The 21,004-nt window shown below is 38.2% G+C and overlaps 2 protein-coding genes across 3 annotated transcripts; one reads left to right on the top strand and one right to left on the bottom strand.

Annotated features, from left to right (window-relative positions):
• Positions 1-5,379: 5,379 nt before the first annotated feature.
• On the bottom strand, positions 5,380-14,013 carry LOC306988872 (major histocompatibility complex class I-related gene protein-like). 2 transcript variants are annotated; one of them, XM_079594048.1, is made up of 6 exons: positions 13,812-14,013; positions 12,063-12,103; positions 11,840-11,963; positions 11,076-11,354; positions 9,696-9,775; positions 5,380-5,826 (listed from the first exon to the last, which is right to left on the bottom strand). In XM_079594048.1, the coding sequence occupies exons 1-6, from the start codon at positions 13,855-13,857 to the stop codon at positions 5,761-5,763; spliced, it is 636 nt and encodes a 211-aa protein (XP_079450174.1). In that variant the 5' UTR covers positions 13,858-14,013; the 3' UTR covers positions 5,380-5,760. The 2 variants fall into 2 exon arrangements, with proteins under 2 accessions (XP_079450174.1, XP_079450173.1); XM_079594047.1 differs by having other exon boundaries at positions 11,840-12,103; positions 13,812-13,999.
• LOC306988871 (class I histocompatibility antigen, F10 alpha chain-like) lies at positions 13,978-20,514 on the top strand. The gene is made up of 6 exons (XM_079594046.1): positions 13,978-14,171; positions 16,610-16,876; positions 17,629-17,907; positions 18,343-18,648; positions 18,781-18,897; positions 19,157-20,514. The coding sequence occupies exons 1-6, from the start codon at positions 14,126-14,128 to the stop codon at positions 19,240-19,242; spliced, it is 1,101 nt and encodes a 366-aa protein (XP_079450172.1). The 5' UTR covers positions 13,978-14,125; the 3' UTR covers positions 19,243-20,514.
• Positions 20,515-21,004: the final 490 nt, after the last annotated feature.

Genomic DNA, 21,004 nt, shown 5'->3' with positions numbered 1-21,004 from the left:
GTTAGTAACAGAGTATGTTTTGTTTTGCTTGTGATATATTTAACACATTTTCGTAATGTTATGTTGAAATAAGTTTCATATGTAAGAAATGTGTTAGTTAAAGATAAGACGTCAAGTTTAATAGTTCATAGCAGAGAAATACACTCACACAAACATAATGCATATTTTAAAAACTGTTTTTGTATAAAATGTATATTTACTTGCATTTCTGTCGTGAGAACAGCTATTCAGCTGATGGACGCTGTGCTGTGTTGTCATGGGAACATCCCAGGTGAAAATAATGAGGAAATTACATTGTCTCTCGTTGCTCCCTTTACCAAGTGCCCTGCTCACTCCAAAGTCCCCACTTCAAGAGCATTTCCCTTCGAAGGGAGTAGGGCATAGGGATACTCACTTCAGTTTGTAATTTGCCCATGATCTCACTTGTTTCTGCTTCTCCTGTGTTTTGATCAGGAGATTCTGTACTCTTTCAGAAGAAGCGTAATACTGAATAACCACCGTATAACAGTGAAAACACAGAGAATTCCGTCAATGGCGGGGAAAGTTAATATAATTAACTTGATGTAGCAGAATTAATATTACAATGAATTAACCTGTTCATCCAGCGAACACCCAGTAATGATCGTCTGTGAACTATATATATATATATATATATATATATATATATATATATATTTTTTTTTTTTATACTGGATACAGTGCTACTCAAAAGCTATGTAGCTGTGCTCGCATTTGTGGAGAGACTTTGCAAGCAAGGATCACAGAATCAATACTCACATGAATGTGAAAAAAAAATTGATTTAAATCACAAACACATCACTAGTCTAAACATACATATACACACAATCACGCATACATGGGTAAAATGGAAAGTGAAAGTTAATGAATGAAACGGAAATGTCAATGTAACCACACATAACAGTCAGTAAACCACCTGAACAGAACAAGAGGTCTACAGCTTATACTAATCCTCTGTTTAGTTAGTTGAATGTATAAAATACTTGCAATTCCTTTGCTGTTCTTCAATTATTTCAGGTTGAATGAAGAGATCGCAAACTTAGGGCTGGTTGTAACTTGAGGCCCCTTCGACTGCGCACCAGGGAAAAGTCCCGCCGCCGGACTGGATCTCCTGATCTCCAAACTTTTATTTTCCCCACACGAACAGCAACCAGAAGAAAAAAGAAGAGAGGTGGCTGCAGGGCCGTATTAAGACAGTGTGGTGCCCCTGGGCACCATACATCAAAAGCCCAAAAGCCCCTGAAATATCACATGGTCCTAAGTATTCAGACCCTTTGCTGTGACACTCATATATTTAACTCGGGTGCTGTCCATTTCTTCTGATCATCCTTGAGATGGTTCTACACCTTCACTTGAGTCCAGTTGTGTTTGATTATACTGATTGGACTTGATTAGGAAAGCCACACACCTGTCTATATAAGACCTTACAGCTCACAGTGCATGTCAGAGCAAATGAGAATCATGAGGTCAAAGGAACTGCCTGAAGAGCTCAGAGACAGCATTGTGGCAAGGCACAGATCTGGCCAAGGTTACACAAACATTTCTGCTGCACTTAAGGTTCCTAAGAGCACAGTGGCCTCCATAATCCTTAAGTGGAAGAAGTTTGGGACGACCAGAACCCTTCCTAGAGCTGGCCGTCCGGCCAAACTGAGCTATCGGGGGAGAAGAGCCTTGGTGAGAGAGGTAAAGAAGAACCCAAAGATCACTGTGGCTGAGCTCCAGAGATGCAGTCGGGAGATGGGAGAAAGTTGTAGTAAGTAAATAAGATTCTCTGGTCTGATGAGACCAAGATAGAACTTTTGGCCTTAATTCCGGTATGTGTGGAGAAACCCAGGCACTGCTCATCACCTGTCCAATACAGTCTCAACAGTGAAGCATGGTGGTGGCAGCATCATGCTGTGGGGGTGTCATGCAGGACGACTGGTTACAATCGAGGGAAAGATGAATGCGGCCAAATACAGGGATATCCTGAACGAAAACCTTTTCCAGATTGCTCTGGACCTCAGACTGGGCCGAAGGTTCACCTTCCAAAAAGACAAGGACCCTAAGCACACAGATACAACATGAAGGAGTGGCTTCACAACAACTACATTTACATTTACATTTATGCATTTGGCAGACGCTTTTATCCAAAGCGACTTACATTGCATTATCCTATACATTTATACATAGGTATGTGCAATCCCCTGGGATCGACATCGGCATTAGGGGGCAGTGCCCCCCCAGATGACACAATGTGTCCCCCTAATCATATGGTCATTCTGCAAACTTACTATTGAGAGCAAAAAAAGTATTTACGTATTCCATAACGAAACGTCTTCAGCAGCATTTAGCTCACAGGAGCACTAATCTCTGTAACTATAAATAACACATTGTCTTCAGAAATATAATTCGGAAATTAGTCGGAGCGCTTGTCGAATTTCCGTATTCATTTGCCTGCTAAAAATAGCCTACTGTTTCCGCGTTTTAAAAAAATAAGGTAATTTTTCTCAGAATTGTGTGAAATAAACTCAAAATGGCAAATTATAAAGTCAGTCGCGTGATATATAGTCGCATTTGCGTGTTATAAAGTCAGAAATGTTAGATAAACTCACAATTGTGGGAAATCTATGTCAGAATTATGAGATAAACATTTTTTTTATTTATTTTTTTATTCGGTTGCGAAAACAGGCTTCCATATGCTTCTGATTGCTTTTAGAGGGAAAAGCTGTCTATAAATGCGGGTCTAGGATTAGTTTTCTTCGTAATAAAAGAATATTGGCGAAACTCCAGTGTTTTGAGCGGTGAGTGGATTAGTTCTACGCGCAAATCCTCACGTTATAATAAGCAGTTAGGCTATGTAAATAAGACATTATTGTAAAATAAAGTTGTTTAACCGCTTTTTAATGATATAATAAAATGAGTGCTCTTTGCGAGCTTTCTGCCATGCCAAATCCTGCATAACCTATAGTAAATGTTTTTAAAGGGGAAGCGCATATCCTCATGGTGTTGGTTCACCCGCTCTGCCTATGATCAGAAACTTAATATTTTGTGTTTTGGTGTTGTTTTAATATAGAATTTGGTCAATTTCAGTTATATTAGACTAAATACGTGATGTTTTTGTTTTGGTGACATAAAAAAGTGTCGGCCCTGGTCTGAATTAGGACCATGTGATATTTCAGTTTATCTTTTTTAATAAATGTGCAAAAATGTCAACAATTCTGTGTTTTTCTGTCAATATGGGGTGCGGTGTGTACAATAATGGGGAAAATTTTTTACTTTAAATGAAATTTAAGGGGGTCTGAATACTTTCTGTACCCTAGTTATGTTATACATGCATACATACTGTGTGTATATATATCATTACTTCTCTTCCTTTAAAACCAAATAACTGACTTCTTGTTGCATCGCTGCATCAATGGGAAGAAAATTACAATAATAAAATGAAGTTCCAAGTGCCCAACCAAAGGGAACGCTAATCACCATAATGGCGACATTTTAGGAAAATCAACATCAATTTATGAAGTCAGCTTATGTGATGTTCTCTCAATTTTTTTAATTGTATTGACAATTCAACATTCAAGATGACTTTGGGAATTGAGTCAATGCAAATGCAAAAGTGGAGGAAATGAGTCCATTAAGAATTTCCACGCCTCAAAAACCAAACTCAAACCAATCAATTAATCGTAACTTGGGTTTTATGAGTAAACAAAGCATAGTGAATAGTATAGATTACTAGATTTTTACAATTAAAGGGACAATGTGTATCTTTTTAAGTTTTTTATTAACTAAAATCAATGTCTTTATTCATAAACATTTTCTCAATGGTGTACAATTACCTCTCCCAATGATCCGACTTATCCTCATACGCGAAGAATTTCTTATCTTTATTTACATGGGACGGGTAAGTCCATGGAGGCTTCCATGTCGTTCCTCAATCTTGATCTATAATAGCAGAGAGGGACAAAAAGCACTAGCCTAGCTCAACGTGTTTCCACAGCACGTGTTTGTTCAGCGCCGGCGTCACAACAAGGAGAGAGGCGTAATGCGAGACACGGCCCCGGTAAATTTGAAAGGTTGCACTGCACGGTACTTCATAATTCAGGATCACTTATGCCGAGCCACAGGAGAAATGCCAAAATTTTAATTAAAAGGAAACGTGACCGGCCAATTCAAAAACCGAGGGTAAAGAACGGGATAGCTTTACCCAGGTAGACTTTGAAAGGGACTCTGAAGTTGCCTGCTTTCTTCTCGACGGGTAAGACAATGTTACGGTCTAAATTACACGCTTTTTTTTTTAATTGCTTGGTTGTGTAATATAGGCAGCATAACAGTAGAACATGTAGCGTATAGCCAAACTCGACGAAGGGCTATTGTTGTCATCGCTTCCTGGTACATAACGGCTACCGTAGTTGCAACACACATTTGAAAAGCGAGGAGCTAGAGAGCACTATTCGTTTGAATGCAAAATACAATTTCACCACTAGATGGGAGTAATTAGAAAGTAAAGCTAACTAAAAAGTGTAAGTTAGAATCACTGTTGGATTTTACAGTCAGTGCGTAAATAAATTATAAATAAGGTGATAGCCAATGCATCAGGTGGTGTGGTGTATTATTTAAAGGTACAGCGCGCCCAAAAATGAAAACTGTCATCATACTTACCATCATGTCAGTCCAGGTGTGATGTTTAAAAGTCTTCAGGGTAAAAGGCAAATGCAGCAATTTATCTGAGATTATCAACAAGAAAACTATACTAACATATTTGTGATTGATACAACTTTAAGTGCATGAAAAAGACTCTGGACCGGTCATTCCAGTATAAATACCAATATAAACTCATAAACGGTAATCTGCATAATACATTCATGCCGTGGTGTTTTCTGAAAAGTCATACCGCATTTATTGGTGTGGACAAAAGCAATGTCAAAGATAAGACTGATAATAAAGAACTCATATACTGAACACATACCAAACACATATCTTACTAACTTAATATATAAACTAACATAAACTGAACATATAAACTAACTTAAATGCCAACATACTCATATAATGAGAAAATCATTGACTTTTGAACATTAATGAGAACAGATATAAAATCCTGTTTCGTTTTTTGATCATTTTTTTTTATCTCGGGATACTGAGAAAAAAAAATTGTGAGAAATAAAGCAATAAAATAATGAAATATTTACTAAATAAAATAATTTTTCAATTTTGCATGCAAGATATTAACTTTTAAAAAAAATAGAAATTAGAGACAAAAATATCACAATTTCAAGATACTATTTCTAAATTTGTACACATTTACAAACTTTTACTATGTTCATCTTTATATTTTCTTACGTACAAGTTTTATTTAAAAAAAAGAACTGCACATATTCTGAAATGTTACAGTGTTTATTTTGTTAACCGTACAAAAGCTGTCAAACTATTAGTAATCAGTGAACTTACAACTTGAAAATAAATAAACTATACATTAACAAAAAATTGACTATCATTTAAAATATATACAAATCCGAGTACAACATCAATTACACAGTCTATTACACATATTAACAAGATTCATATCCAGACAGTCTCTGAATGTTTTTTTTTTGGGGGGGGGGGGGGGGGGGGGGGAGTTCATGACGTCCATACTCATGAATATTAATCAACACTGAAACGTGTCCCACAAGCATGCTGGAAATATCTGATCTCCCTCATCCTGAAGATTCAAAACCGGACTGAAATCTGGAGAGAGTGCAGACGACTGGAGGAAACTCTTCATAGTTGTTTGTCGGAGTAGGTCACTTCTTGAGTAGATACCCGCTTATACCTGATGACTCGTTTCTGCAAAGTAATGTTATAAATATGAATTAAATAAGGCTATTTTTTAATTACACAATTTTAATTCACATGAAACTGCATGTGACCAATTCCAAATCCCAGATTTTTGCAATACACACTGCAATTGTAAAAAACAGCAAATTCTGCAAAGGTATTTCTCTAAAATGTGCTTAAAGATAAACATTTGGCTTTGACTGTTTTTGTAAATATAGCTTTTAAAACTTAAATTCAACTTTGTTAATTGTTGTCAGTAGCATCAAATGAAAACATGAACCAAATGATAAATAAGTATTTTTTTAAATGCATTCTTTTTATACAGAAAACTTTTTGAATCCAAATGAAATCTTCAGATTTGACCCATTTATTACAATTGCCATGGTTAGATGAGACTCTTTTTTTTATTTAGACTAGTCCAGTGGTTTTCAAGGCGTTTCAGGGCAAGGACACAGAGTGGTCAACAAATGTATGGAATTAATTATTGATTCAGATAAATTTAAATCAATAAATCATAGCAAAAACAATCCTTTAAAGGGGTGGTTGATTATGATTTGACTGTAGTTAGTGTGTAATGTTGCTGTTTGATCATAAACAACATCTGAAAAGTTACGACGCTCAAAGTTCAAAGCAAAGGGAGATATTTGCTTTTAAAGAAATTGCTTTTTAAGAACTACAACAAACGGCTGGTAGGAACTACACGACATTCCTCCCGGGTTAGTCACATCACCAACCCTAAAATTTACATAAACCCTGCCCCCGGGAACGCGATTTATAGATTATCAAGACAGAATATGCTAATCAATGACTAGAAGATAACTACACATAAGCTTCATAAATTCATCAACTAACCATTCAGAAATGTCCTCGAGACTAGATTACTGTAATGCTCTATTAGCTAGTTGTCCTGCATCCTCAGTAAACAAGCTACAGTTAGTCCAAAATGCAGCTGCTTACTAGGTCAAGAAAATATGATCATATAACACCAATTTTATCATCTCTACACTGGTTACCTATTAAGTTCCGTATCAATTACACAGTATTGCTACTGACCTATAAAGCCCTAAATGGTTTAGCTTCTGTGTATTTAAGGGATCTTCTATCGCCCTACAATCCTTCGCGCTCTTTAAGATCGCAAAATTTGAGGCTTCTGGTCGTACCTAGGATATCTAAGTCCACTAAAGGAGGGAGGGCGTTTTCACATCTAGCTCCTAAACTCTGGAATAGCCTTCCTGATTTTGTCCGAGGCTCAGACTCGCTCTCCCAGTTTAAAACTAGATTAAAGACGCATCTCTTTAGCCAAGCATTCACATAATGCATCTCATACCTTTTATACTACAGTTAAATCAGATCAAATGCATTCATATTATGAACAGCAGCTACGCTAATTATTTCCCATCTGCCTTTTTTGTTGTTATCTCGGGAGACCAGTTCGTCACAGTTCGTCAGACTTCAGATGCCCTGTGAAGAGACGACTCGACGCCTGTGAAGAGACGACTCGACGCCTGAGAAGAGACGACTCGACGCCTGTGAAGAGACGACTCGACGCCTGAGAAGAGACGACTCGACGCCTGAGAAGAGACGACTCGACGCCTGTGAAGAGACGACTCGACGCCCGAGAAGAGACGACTCGACGCCTGTGAAGAGACGACTCGACGCCTGAGAAGAGACGACTCGACGCCCGAGAAGAGACGACTCGACGCCTGTGAAGAGACGACTCGACGCCAGTGAAGAGACGACTCGACGCCCGTTAAGAGACGACTCGACGCCTGAGAAGAGACGACTCGACGCCTGTGAAGAGACGACTCGACGCCTGTGAAGAGACGACTCGACGCCCGAGAAGAGACGACTCGACGCCTGTGAAGAGACGACTCGACGCCCGTGAAGAGACGACTCGACGCCCGAGAAGAGACGACTCGACGCCCGTTAAGAGACGACTCGACGCCCGTGAAGAGACGACCCGACGCCTGTGAAGAGACGACTCGACGCCCGTGAAGAGACGACCCGACGCCTGTGAAGAGACGACCCGACGCCTGTGAAGAGACGACTCGACGCCTGAGAAGAGACGACCCGACGCCCGAGAAGAGACGACCCGACGCCCGTGAAGAGACGACCCGACGCCTGTGAAGAGACGACCCGACGCCTGTGAAGAGACGACTCGACGCCTGTGAAGAGACGACTCGACGCCCGTGAAGAGACGACCCGACGCCTGTGAAGAGACGACCCGACGCCCGTGAAGAGACGACTCGACGCCCGTGAAGAGACGACCCGACGCCCGTGAAGAGACGACCCGACGCCTGTGAAGAGACGACCCGACGCCTGTGAAGAGACGACCCGACGCCTGTGAAGAGACGACCCGACGCCTGTGAAGAGACGACTCGACGCCTGTGAAGAGACGACTCGACGCCCGTGAAGAGACGACTCGACGCCCGTGAAGAGACGACTCGACGCCCGAGAAGAGACGACTCGACGCCCGTTAAGAGACGACTCGACGCCCGTGAAGAGACGACTCGACGCCTGTGAAGAGACGACTCGACGCCCGTGAAGAGACGACCCGACGCCTGTGAAGAGACGACCCGACGCCTGTGAAGAGACGACTCGACGCCTGTGAAGAGACGACTCGACGCCCGTTAAGAGACGACTCGACGCCCGTTAAGAGACGACCCGACGCCCGTGAAGAGACGACTCGACGCCCGTTAAGAGACGACTCGACGCCTGTGAAGAGACGACTCGACGCCCGTTAAGAGACGACTCGACGCCCGTTAAGAGACGACTCGACGCCTGTGAAGAGACGACTCGACGCCCGTTAAGAGACGACCCGACGCCCGTGAAGAGACGACCCGACGCCTGTGAAGAGACGACTCGACGCCGGCGATATGTTATGCCCTAAATTAATACATGATTACACTAAATGTATGTAGCTGCTTTGAAATAATATGCATTGTGAAAAGCGCTTTACAAATAAATTTGAATTGAATTGAATTGAAATGTCCTGTTGCTTCTACATGTTGTCACTTCTTCTCGAGTCTCTCCATCTTTGTCTGACTCCGGTTTGAACATAAAAGGCTAAAAGTTGTAGTCCGCCCCCTGTGCCTGGGAGCAGCAGCTCATGTGCATTTAAAGGGACAGACACAAAACGAGGCGATTTTGCTCACCCTCAAAAAGTGACAATTTTAACATGCTATATAAATATCTGTGGGGTATTTTGAGGTAAACCTTCACACACACACTCTGGGGACATCAGAGACTTATTTTACATCTTGTGAAAAGGGCATTACACCACCGCTTTAAAAAGCGAAAAGATGCAGGGTTTTTGACAAGAGACGCTATGTTTCTGATATTATTAACGCGTAAACATACTGGGTGTGCAGCGCTCTCGGCGCAATAATCTCTATTGAAAATTAGTAAAAAATAAAGTGTACGTTGTGTCAATTTGAAAACCCCTGGACTAGTGTGAATAAGACTATTGTGGTCCATATAAATGCAGCTGAAAATGGGATTATGCATCTAATGCTTGGTCTTATTAACAATATGTCAACTTATAAACAAATAAACAACTTATTAATTTCTTGACATCTTGATGATTTGTCACATCCAAAAGTTTATCACATGCAAATTTAACTTAAATTATGGCTATTTAAGATGAGGCTGTGCAGTTTAAAAACAATAATTAAGAATAATAGTGATTCTCAACTTTAGTGAAGCATTAGCTTAGTTTAGTTCCAACTTAATGGAATTTCTATCAAACGCATTAACATGTCTGTGTAAATGCAAACTTTTGAATGCTTGTGTGATTGCTGAGGACATTCCCATCATCCTAAAGCTGATGAAACACAGAAATTCAGGAGCAGGAAAAAGACTTGTAAACATATACTTACTTTGATCTGAATGAAAACAACAATACCAATAACCAGGACTGCCAATACTACCATCACACTCGTCACCAGTACCAAGATTGCTTTTGAAGTTGAAAAAAAAGAAACAAACAAACAAAAAAACACTTGAGAATACTATAATATATTGAAACACCAATAAAAGGCTAAACAACTCTAACTGATTAATAAATTATAATCAATACTAACAATAAGTTATTAGTTAGGTCCAGTTAGGTTACTGTAGGTTAGTTAGGTTATTATCATTAACAAAAAAAAAGTTAATTGAAATACAGCTAAAATCAAATTAAATATAAATATTAGATGAAAAATGAAAATTAAACAAAACGATGTTTTCATGGAAAATACCAGAAATAGGTTTAAGTCAAAGTACTGTAATATAAAATAAATAAAAAACTAAAACTGACCTAAAATGTAATAAAACCTAAATAGACCTTCTTTTTTTTTAATTAACAAAAATTACAAAACTAAATTACAAAAAAAATAAACAGAAAATGAATATGGATTTTTTTTTTTTACATTCAAAATATTCATATTAAACAATGGCTGGTCCTAATAGTAACGGTTTGATCTCGTGTCTGAAGACTGACTGCAAGAATCTTTTTTTTTTAAATGGCTGAATTATCCTTTTCAAATTGTTAAAGGATAATTTTACTTTTAAAATGAAAATTCTGTCATCATATACTCACCCTTAAGTTGTTTCAAACCTGTATGAATTTCTTTCCTCTGCTGAACACAAAGGAAGATATTTAGAAGAATGTCAGTAACCAAACAGTTTCTGGTTCCCATTGACTTCCATAGTAGGAAAAAAATATACTATGGAAGTCAATGGGAACCAAAAACTGTTTGGTTACTGACATTCTTCTAAATATCTTCCTTTGTGTTCAGCAGAGGAAAGAAATTCATACAGGTTTGAAACAACTTAAGGGTCAGTAAATGATGACAGAATTTTCATTTTAAAAGTGAACTAATCCTTTAATGTTTGATATTGACTTCAGATATCTATTTGATAAATGTCAACTTTCAATGATAATAATCCATTTGATAAATTTGTGTAATCTTGCAATCCTATTAGCCAAATGTGGTAGGATAGGATAAACATTGTAGTAAGTATATATATATATATATATATATATATATATATATATATATATATATATATATATATATATATATATATATAAAATAAATATATAAAAACATAAATAGATGGTTACAGATTAGTTACATTTATATGATTAACTCAAACGTAAATTGTGCATTTGTTTTGTTTTTGTTTTAATGAAGCAATGCATGAGAAAAGATAAACCCCAAAAATAAAAAATCTACTTTTTGAACAAAGTGAAGTTCTCAATAACAAGGTACCTCTTCTCGTCAAAGCCGCTTTCTGTAACGCCAAGAAATGTTTCATCCAGTAAACACACTCATGATCGTAGTATCGTTTCAGCACTTTAAGCTGTTCTCTGTCATTATTCCACTTCTCCGCTGTGGGTATTGCCTGTGTTACAAGTGCAGTATATCTGCCCTCATTCATAACCAGTATGATGAAATTCTCTCCATCATAAGTGTACCAATCAAACCCTTTTGATATTTCAGTCTCATCATCCCACTCACAGCCATACATCCTCTCATAAATATGAGCTCCTGAAGAAGAAAAAAAAGGTTGTATTGGGAGAAAGTATAACTTCTGCTCTTTTTTGTTTAATGCACAAGTATGGCGATATGACCAAATTCTTATTTCATGATATGAGAAATTTTATTTTACAATTACGATGAAGAACACAATATATTATTTTGTGTTGTTTGATCTCATTTCTGTTAATAAAAAGAAGAAAAAAAGAAGAAAATTACAAAAACTATAGGTCAAATATAATATAACAAAAATATAAATGAAACAAAACTTATTGTGCTTACTGACACTTTTTAACATCAAACACGTCCCAAATTTTCCCATCCGCCTTCTAAAAGAGTTCCTTTTCAGGATATATTGAGCTTATAACTATATATATATATAACTGTATATAATTGTATGTGGTAACCAAATACCGGTATATCTTCATACTGCCCATCCCTATGCACAAGGTAATCCTTTGACATTTAAAAATGTAGTTTTAAGTATTTTAACTCACCATCTGAATGACTGAATCGCTGCATTATAACAGGCATGTTGTTTCTGTAGATCTGCTGTACTTGTTTTCTGATCTCAGTGTCTTCTGTCCACAGTTCTGTAGATGCATACTCCTCCATCCAGTCCTGTTTGGGAATCATCTTCTTTGTGATACTGTCATAATAATCAATCTGATGTCCATCCAGTCTCGTTTCAGCAGAAAACTCTGGGATTACTGGACCCACCTCATTCTTTCCAGTGTATGTGGTGACGAAGAAGTGTTTCGCTGAACAAACATCGAACAAAACAACACAACGACATAAAGCTCTCAAACATGGTTAAGAACAGTGGTGTAGTCTAGTTTATTGTAGTGAGTATACTGTGACCCCCCCCCGCCTAACCCGTCTCATCACCCCATAAGCACCACCACACTCACTAATGCATACAGTATGCAACGACATGTAATTGAGAGCATTATGAGACTAAGTGATTCAGTGATACATTTATTATAAGCAACACAAGACTTTAACAACCAATGAAATTTACAGCTGAGGAGACTGGACTGATTTTCTACTGTTTAGTGTTAATCACCATTTAACTTAACAGTTAAGAGCTACATTTAGCCTTAGATGTTATATGAATATGGTCCCTGAAGCACAGGTTATATCAGCTGACAATAATAATAATAAAAAAAAACATTATAATCACAAATACAAATTTACTTTCAGAAATGGTGTTTTTGAAAGAAAATTTTTGTCGTGACGTCAGAAAAACACAGGGTCCTCAAGTTGAAATGAAGCTGACCAAAAATCAACATTGATTCAATGTTTGTCTTTTTCAACACTGAAAAGCATTGAAATATCAACATTGATCCAATATTATTTAGCATTGCATTTTCAACCACAACCAAAATGATGATTCTGATGGAATTTCAACATTGAATCAATGTCACCTTGCTATCTGCTATCTGTTATTGTTTTGGCAAGTTTACTGTTTAAATTAAAACATGTATGAAAACTTGTGTGATATTCCTTTTTAAAATAAGTTTTAATAGATTTCATCATTATTATTATTTTACAGTACATTTTACTGTGCAATTTCTTTCATAATTTCTTTGAGTTTATACCGAACTTTTATTTTGACAGGTTGTCGTAAAGACATTACAGTTTCTGTGTGTATGATAATTGATAAGAATGAATGACGATAGTTTTATCAAATGAAATGGTGAAATTCTCATGAAGTGACTCTCAGCTCTGTGATGAAGTTCATGTGTCATGTGTAGCCTACATCATGTCCTCATAGGCTACAGTGAAGCGCTGAAAACACCACGAGCGTGAAGTCACGCTTACTTCAGTGTGTGTGTGTGTGTGTGTGTGTGTGTGTGTGTGTGTAGTAGTAGAGCACACATTGAGCGCTCATTCCCAGAGACGCGTTGAACAACTGCAGTGCAGTCTCTTTGAGTTTTTAATATTCACAGACACTAGTCGAGATTTGATTCATTGTACAGCCTATAGCCTACTTTTGATTTATTCATTCAAAAAATGACCAAATTCCGTGACGTTCTGCTTTATACAGTTGTGTTGTGAGTGGATTCCGCGATTTGATCTGTGTCCATTGCAAACACAGACGCGGTGAATTTATGAATGAAAGTGTGAAAGTTCTGTCACAAAACGAAGTTGTTACGTATTCCTCACGCCTTTTTTAAGATACGGAAATACTTGGCATTTCCTGCGTATCACGTAGACTACACCACTGTTAAGAATCTCAATGTCAAATCAAATAACTATAAAATACCATTATCCAAATGAATTTTACATTAATTTGAGACACCAATCCCACTGAAATTCTTAACTTACTTTCTTTATTCTTTGATATTTTAATCTATTCTATTACAAACATCTCATGATTTTGTGTCAGTTCAACACACGGAAGTAGCAGAACGCCTCGCTGACAGAGAACTCATCGTTTAAACTACTGTACGAAATGAATCTCACCTGAGTAAACCAAAGGTATGTAGATGAAGAAAATTATGAACTTCATTGCTGATGAAAATCCATGTATTTGAGACACTATTTTTAAGTGTAGTCACCGAAGAGAAACTTTACTGAGCGAAGCGACAACAACCTGTGAGTAAAAGGTTCCTCCCTACACTTCCGTATTGAGACGGTTTCTCTAGAGCTGCAGTGACGTCAGTTCAGTAACCGGTTTTACCTGTTGACTCAGATGTAGCAAAGGCTGAAGAGTTTTACAGCGCTCTTCGACGACTACACAAAGAATTGTGTCTCAAATACATGGATTTTCATCTGCAATGAAGTTCATAATTTTCTTCATCTACATGCCTTTGGTTTACTCAGGTAAGATTCATTTTGTGATGTTGAAAGAGAATTCGTTGTTAAAATGACATGGCCTACTTCCGTGTGTTGAACAGACAGAAATTATGAGTTTTCGAATCTGATATGTAATATTTTCTCAAACATCTTGTATAATATCCAGGATAATAGAACTGGTTATTGAAATGAAACGCAGGATTTTGTTTTGTTAAAGCTGCACTGAAAATGTTTCAGTATTATGTGTATTTGGCTCATGCAGGCAGGTCAATTTAAACAGCAAAACCATAACAAGAATGAGAATAGCCCTATATGAATGACTGAAGTTATGCACATTTTAATGTAAATGAAAGAATATGCTTCCTGTGTCTGCGTCCCTGTTCTGTGAAAGATACACTAGTTATCCATGCAAAAGTATTGATTTGAAATGAAAGATGTCATGAAATGAAAGTTGCACTAGTCTTTTCTTATTATGAAGTAAAATGGCTTCTGTTACAAGAACAAATAGGGTGATTAAAGATTACGAGGCACATGAATAAAAAAAAAGATGTGCACAGATAAATAAATAATTTTTAATAATTACTGCAATATTCCATAAAATTGTCAATTTTGATTGTATGGTGTCTTTAAAAGAAAAAAAACTAAATGACTTGTTCCCTTTCAATACAGTTCGCATTGTGTAAGTCGCTGACACTTTAGAGGAAACTCCTGTTTCTCAGAAATACTGATTGAATCACATTCAAATGGCATTTAAGCAGACTTAACGAGCAGGGACGACTACCTAAACAAGTCGACGCTGAATGCTATTTCATCTGAATCATTCTCCAAGTGTGAAGATCCTCTCCTTGCTTGACTCCGAAGAAGACGAAGAGAAGACAAAGATAAGAAGCCTTCTGCTCGCCAGGCCATGAAGGTGGCACATGCAGACTCTCACACACTCCTCGGATGAGCACCGTGAGTGCGTTACCTGCCCACGCTGAAGTCGCGCTCATCTCGCAGGCCACTTTCTTTTAAGAAAGCGACTCTGAGCCTCATGCGCTGCCGTTCTCTTCCTCTCAGGAGCTTTAGAGAAGTTAACAGCAGAGTCACAGGGCCGAGCAGACAGGACTGAGTGAGCTCTCGCCGGATTGGATCCCGCTGTGGCGAGGCCAGGCCTGGACTCTCTCGTCCTTCACTGTCGTCGCTCCTCCTTTTATGCTTCCCCTCCTCCGTGAGAGATACGAGACCGGTGCGTCGCTCAGGTGTCGCTCATCAGCAATCGCGCAACCGGCCTCGCAGCGTTTTCTCACGGCCCTCGGCCTCGTCCTGCTCGCCACACTCGCGTACATCACTCTTCACAAGGGGATTCCTTCTCCTGCGAAGACCAGCACCCTCATCTGGTGTGAGCGGTTTGGTCTATGTCTCTGGGTTCCGAGGAGGAATTAATTCACTAATGACATTCGCCATGTCATTGGCAACTTATGATGCGGAGGAGTGGTCGAACTTCATGGAGGACTCTGCCCCCTGCCGCCTAACGAGCCAGTTGATGTCAGGCCTGGTGGACGCCACACTTATCAGTTTCCTGACCAAGGCTGATGAAGAGCTCGGCTTGGAGTGGCCCCGTCAGAGTTCCTGCAGAACTGCTCCATTCTTTCCCGAAGTTCATGATGAACTTACCAAGTCATGGCGCTACCCGCCCCCACTTGGCCGGTGTCCACTCTTTTGCTTCGCCAGCACTCACCACTGTTGACGCCACAGAGAAAAAAGGCTACGGGAACTCCTGGAGGAGGCCATTGCCTTGTTCACCACTCTAAACCTTGCAGGGCCACATCTGCCTTAGCGGCCAGAGCCTAGTCTGTGGCTGGTCAAGCTTGATCTGCTTTCCAGATGCGATGCTTCATGTGTTCAAGCCAAACTCATCCACACTATGGATGAGTCTGTCCCAGACCCTGCTGCTTTCAAGGAGCTGTGCAGCGCTACTAAGAAAACAGCCCAGGCGATTGGCCATGCGCTGGATGGTTCGGTGGTCATTTAAATCGAATAGAGATCTAGGACGTGGTCAAAACAGCTCTCCTCAACTCTCCAATTTCTCTCACGGGCCCCAGCATGTACTGGCCGTCATGAGCACTGGGACTTTTCCAGTGGGCCGATCGAGTTGTGATCACCGAAGAGAGGTCAAAGGATTCAGATGAAATAACATTCAGCGTCAACTTGTATAGGTAGTCGTCCCTGCCCATTTTGGCGGGCAGAAATGCCAATTGTCTGATTCAACCAGGCTTCAGTATTTCAGAGAAAAAAAGAGTTTCCCCAAAGCGTCACTGACACAATGCTTGTTCCCGTTATCTCAGGGAATCGAGGTTACACGAGTAACCAAGACATTTTGGTATCAAAAAGAAATTAGATTTTTAACACTGTATTGATATGTATTAACAATTTTGAGAGTTTTTTTGTTTGTGTGTTGATGTGTGCGTTTACTATTTTTTCAGAGTTACACAGATTTTTGACCGCTTATACCAGAATAAGCGACCAGACATTTCCAGAAATCCCAGAGTTTTCTGTTGTGACGACGCTGGATGATCATCAGATTGATTATTATGACAGTAAGATAAAGAAGCTGATTCCCAAACCGGACTGGATAAAAGATGATGCATCTAAAGAGATGTGGAAGGAATACACTGATATCAGAGAAAAACTACAGCAGATCTACAGAAACAGCAATTATGTTCTAACGAAGCGATTCAATCAGTCAGATGGTGAGTTAAAATGCTTTATTACACTACATGTCAACTAACTCTCATTAGACGATTAGTAGACTGTAGTAGACTTGTTTATGGTTAGGTGTTAGGGTTCGGGTTAGTAGAATAAGTTGACTTGTAGTTGCCAAGTTACTTATAGTCAGTAGAATGTCTGTTGAGGACCAACACAATAAAGTGTTAGCATAGATTAAGCAGACAGTCTACTAATACTCTAATGACAGTTAGTTGATATGTAGCTTCAAAGTTACTTATAGTTAGTAGAATGTCTAAAGTGGACTATCAAATAAAGTGTTACCAAAGTTTGTAATGTTATGATTCCTCGTAGCTGGTTTGCTTGGTTCATAGCTTATAACGCTTTAACGAATACTTTTTTTAAATCCCTATGGGAGAAGTTTATGAAAAAAATTCTTCTGCAACCAGCACAGCTGAAAATGCACTCTTTAATATCTCATCCGGGTATTTGAGACGCTTCTTTTTCTTATATCACAGTAGAACTGATGAGCGAATAAAATATTTCACCTGAAATCAAAATATAAGTCTAAATATTTACTTATGTGGCAAGCAGCCTTGTAAATATAATGTACATCCAGCCAGTTGACAGGGTGATGAGGAGGGGTCTTGTATATTACCCTGAAGTGTTTATTTACACTATTCCTCACTTATACTACATTTATAAACATCAAATGATTATCTTGTACATTAAAAATAAAAAGTAATAGAGTATACCACTACCTCTATCTCTCTTTCAGGAGTTCATACGTATCAGAGGATGTATGGATGTGATTGGGATGATGAGACTGCAGAATCTCATGGGTTTGGTCAGTACGCTTATGATGGAGAAGATTTTATCTCACTGGACCTGAAGGAGAACAGATACAACGCATCTGTACCACAGGCATCACCTACTGTGAAGCAGTGGAATAATGACAGAGAACAGCTTGAAAACATTAAACAATACTTTGAACATGAGTGTGTTTACTTGCTGAAGGAGATCTTACATTTTTCTAAAGCTACTTTTAAGAAAGCAGGTACAGTACCAGTTATCAGGACAGACAGATTTATTTATACAATTTCTTTCTTACATGTGCAGATCCAGATAAACCATGTTTTAAAGGGATAGTTCACTTTGAAATAAAATTTTGGTATGTTCTAGCTTACCTCAAGGGCATCCAAGATGCAGGTGTCTTTTTTCCCGCAGTAGTTTAAATTTTGATATTTTTAGGTCAAACCGTTCTTGTCTGTCAGTCATATGCAGGTCTATGGTCACTGTCTCAAAGAGCATGCAGAGAGTCCAAATTAAAACTTAAATTTTTGAAAACTAATTTCAAAGTGAACTATCCCTTTAACAGCTTGATAAATCTATGCAGGTCAATTTTAGAGACTGTTAAACTGTGATGAGTAGAAAGTGTGTGTGTTTCTTTCTCCTTTCTCAGTTTTGTTCCCTGTTCTGTGTTTACTTCTAGATCCTCCTGAAGTGTCTCTGCTGCAGAAGAAACAAGACTATTATGTGGAGTGTCACGTCACAGGCTTTCTCTTCAGAAACACAAGCATCTTGTGGAGGAAGAATGGACAAGTTATGAGCGTTTCTAGTAACTTGGTGGAGTCTGGAGACACACTACCAAATGAGGACGGGACCTTCCAGAGGAAACTTACCCTGTATGTCCTTCCTGGTGAATGGAAGAAGGACGAGTACAGCTGTGTGGTCGAGCACAAGAGTTTGACTGAGACAATCCAGAAGATTCTGACTGAGGATCAGATCAAGAGGAACAGTAAGTTTAAACATGGTTCATTTTTCGACCTGTACTCTACACTGACAATAAGAATGACTTTTTCTGTTGTTGTTTAGGTTTTTATGCAATATTATTCATTGCATATTGTGTTTCTTTCTCTGTGTGTTCTAGAATCTGCATCAGATACTTCAAATTACATCTATCTGGTCATTATCCCAGTTACTGTTTTACTGATCGGACTGATTGGACTGTGTGTACGTTGGAAACGCTGGAATACACTCAAAGCTTGTGAGTACTAATGACCTGTTGTGAGATATAATTCCCATCATAAGTGCAAATGTTCTTCACGTGTGTCTGTGTGTGGCGGTACACTGAAGAAGAGTGCAGTGTGTGTGAACCTGATGCTGTTTTATCAGTTCTGTCATGTTTTTATTCTCGAAAATGATCAAACTTTAGTGTGTGTGTGTGTGTGTGTTGTATGTGAATCCTTTGACACTGTTCTTTGAATTTCACTACATGACACACCTCTGTTTATCTCTCTTCACAGCCAGCAAGCTCATCAAGTATATCCATACTCCAAGCTGGCCTACAGAAGAAGCACAGGATCTGCACCCTCCTAGAACAGTAGTGTGATGAAGAAATGATTAAATCGCAGTGGATTTTGGAAAGTGAATTTCTGGTGGGGCTGATCTAATTTACTTCACTCCCTCTCATGAACCAGAAGCCTGTGATTCGTGAGTGAGCGGCGCCTCATGGTTCCTTCACAGAGATGAACAAAATCTCTTTCCAGAACCTTCACCTTCTCAGTTCCTCACCGGTGGACCGATCTTCCCAACCCTTACAGACAGCCGAGTCCTTTTATAAAGTTAAAGAAACATCTAAATATCTTTAAAGACTCTTTTCCGTGACCATTCAACTACACATCCTTAAAAAAATCTTCCTTATACTTTTACATTTTCTTCCATCTCTAATCTTACATTTTTTGCATTTCTTTTAAAATGAATCACTTTCTCTGTTTTTCCACCGTTCTCTTTGCGTAACCGTTCAATTCCGTGCCATGGCTTCATTCTCCACTGTGTTGCGGATAACAAGCTCTTTACAAATATACATACAGTGCGTCAGTCGTTGCTAATGCAAGAGTTTACAGACATTATGAGATTATGAGAACTAGCGACCGCGGAGGATGATTGCGTTTACTTCGCTCAAATGGCCAGTTACAGAGACCAATCCTGAGTGGCGACGGCGCTTCACATATTCTACATATTCCAAGAGGAAATACAACCGTAAGCATTTCTTTCCGTTCTTAGACCCGTTCGGCCATACGATGGAAAAGTGTTTTTTGTTGTTTTCCTCATTTATTGCTTTGAATTTTGCTAAATGAGATTTTCTTAATGACAACTTTAGACTTTATATATAAAAAATAAAAAAGCGCATAAAGTATAAAGTCCTACTTTATACTTTATGGGGACTTTTTAGGACTGTCAATAGATTCAAATTCTAAATATTGATTAACTACAAAAAAATAATTCAACATTTTAAAATAAATAAGTTACTAAGATATGAGCCAGTGCCATTTTTATCAGAGTACGTTTTCTCTGATTTCTCAATCAGATGTGTATGCACATATTTTGTAATAATATGTGTAAGTACTATATATATATGTGCCTTATTTCCTGTGGAAATATATGTATATATTTATTTCTGTGTTCTGGAGTCAATGATCAGTTTAAGTTTCTCATTGAAAAGTACTTGTTGATCTCGTGCTTTAACAGAACAGCATACAAATGTATGACGAGGCGATCAATCATCATGTATTCACATTTTGTATCATCATGTTTGTACAGTTTTTATCTTTCTTTCCTCATTTTGTGCTATATTAAATAATAAACACATATACTCTTCTAATTTTTTTCTGAGCGAGTTCAGTCTCTTTCATTAATCTTTTCATAATAGTTTTAATAGAGATCACTTAATAGAGATTCTGACTAAATGCGTTTTATGGATTATGCTACACAGATTTTAGCTCATACATGTCAACTATGGCCATTTGTAAAACTACAATAAAAAAATGTACCGCAGAATTCTAGATTGCATTTGCAAGACTTAATCTCACATTTAATAATCTAATGAACTAACACCAGACTGTAGATTATGGATATGAGTTCTTAGTTACACTATCAGTCAAAAGTATTGGATCGGTAATATTTTTAAATGAAGTCTCTTTGCTCGCCAATGCTGAATTTATTTGATTAAAAATACAACAAAGAAAACAGTAATTTTGTTAAATATTATGAAAATTTTAAATAACTTTTCTATTTTAATTTTAAAATGTAATTTATTCCTGTGATCAAAGCTAAATGTTCAGTATCATTACTCCAGTTCACTTCAGAAATCA

The sequence above is a fragment of the Phoxinus phoxinus genome, assembly GCF_949152265.1.
Source record: "Phoxinus phoxinus genome assembly, chromosome: 20".
NCBI classification, from domain to species: Eukaryota; Metazoa; Chordata; class Actinopteri; order Cypriniformes; family Leuciscidae; genus Phoxinus; species Phoxinus phoxinus.
This window is presented reverse-complemented; position numbering and strand designations above follow the sequence as displayed.

Excerpts from the sequence above, each read along its gene's own strand:
- LOC306988872 (XM_079594047.1), bottom strand. The coding sequence starts at position 13,857 with ATGAAGTTCATAATTTTCTTCATCTACATACCTTTGGTTTACTCAG. Across the intron at positions 9,776-11,075 it reads AGCGGCTTTGACGAGAAGAG|CAATCTTGGTACTGGTGACG; the intron begins GTACCTTGTTAT and ends CAACTTCAAAAG. Across the intron at positions 5,827-9,695 it reads TTGTTTTCATTCAGATCAAA|AAACGAGTCATCAGGTATAA; the intron begins GTAAGTATATGT and ends ATTACTTTGCAG.
- LOC306988871 (XM_079594046.1), top strand. The coding sequence starts at position 14,126 with ATGAAGTTCATAATTTTCTTCATCTACATGCCTTTGGTTTACTCAG. Across the intron at positions 14,172-16,609 it reads CATGCCTTTGGTTTACTCAG|AGTTACACAGATTTTTGACC; the intron begins GTAAGATTCATT and ends CTATTTTTTCAG. Across the intron at positions 17,908-18,342 it reads AGCTACTTTTAAGAAAGCAG|ATCCTCCTGAAGTGTCTCTG; the intron begins GTACAGTACCAG and ends GTTTACTTCTAG.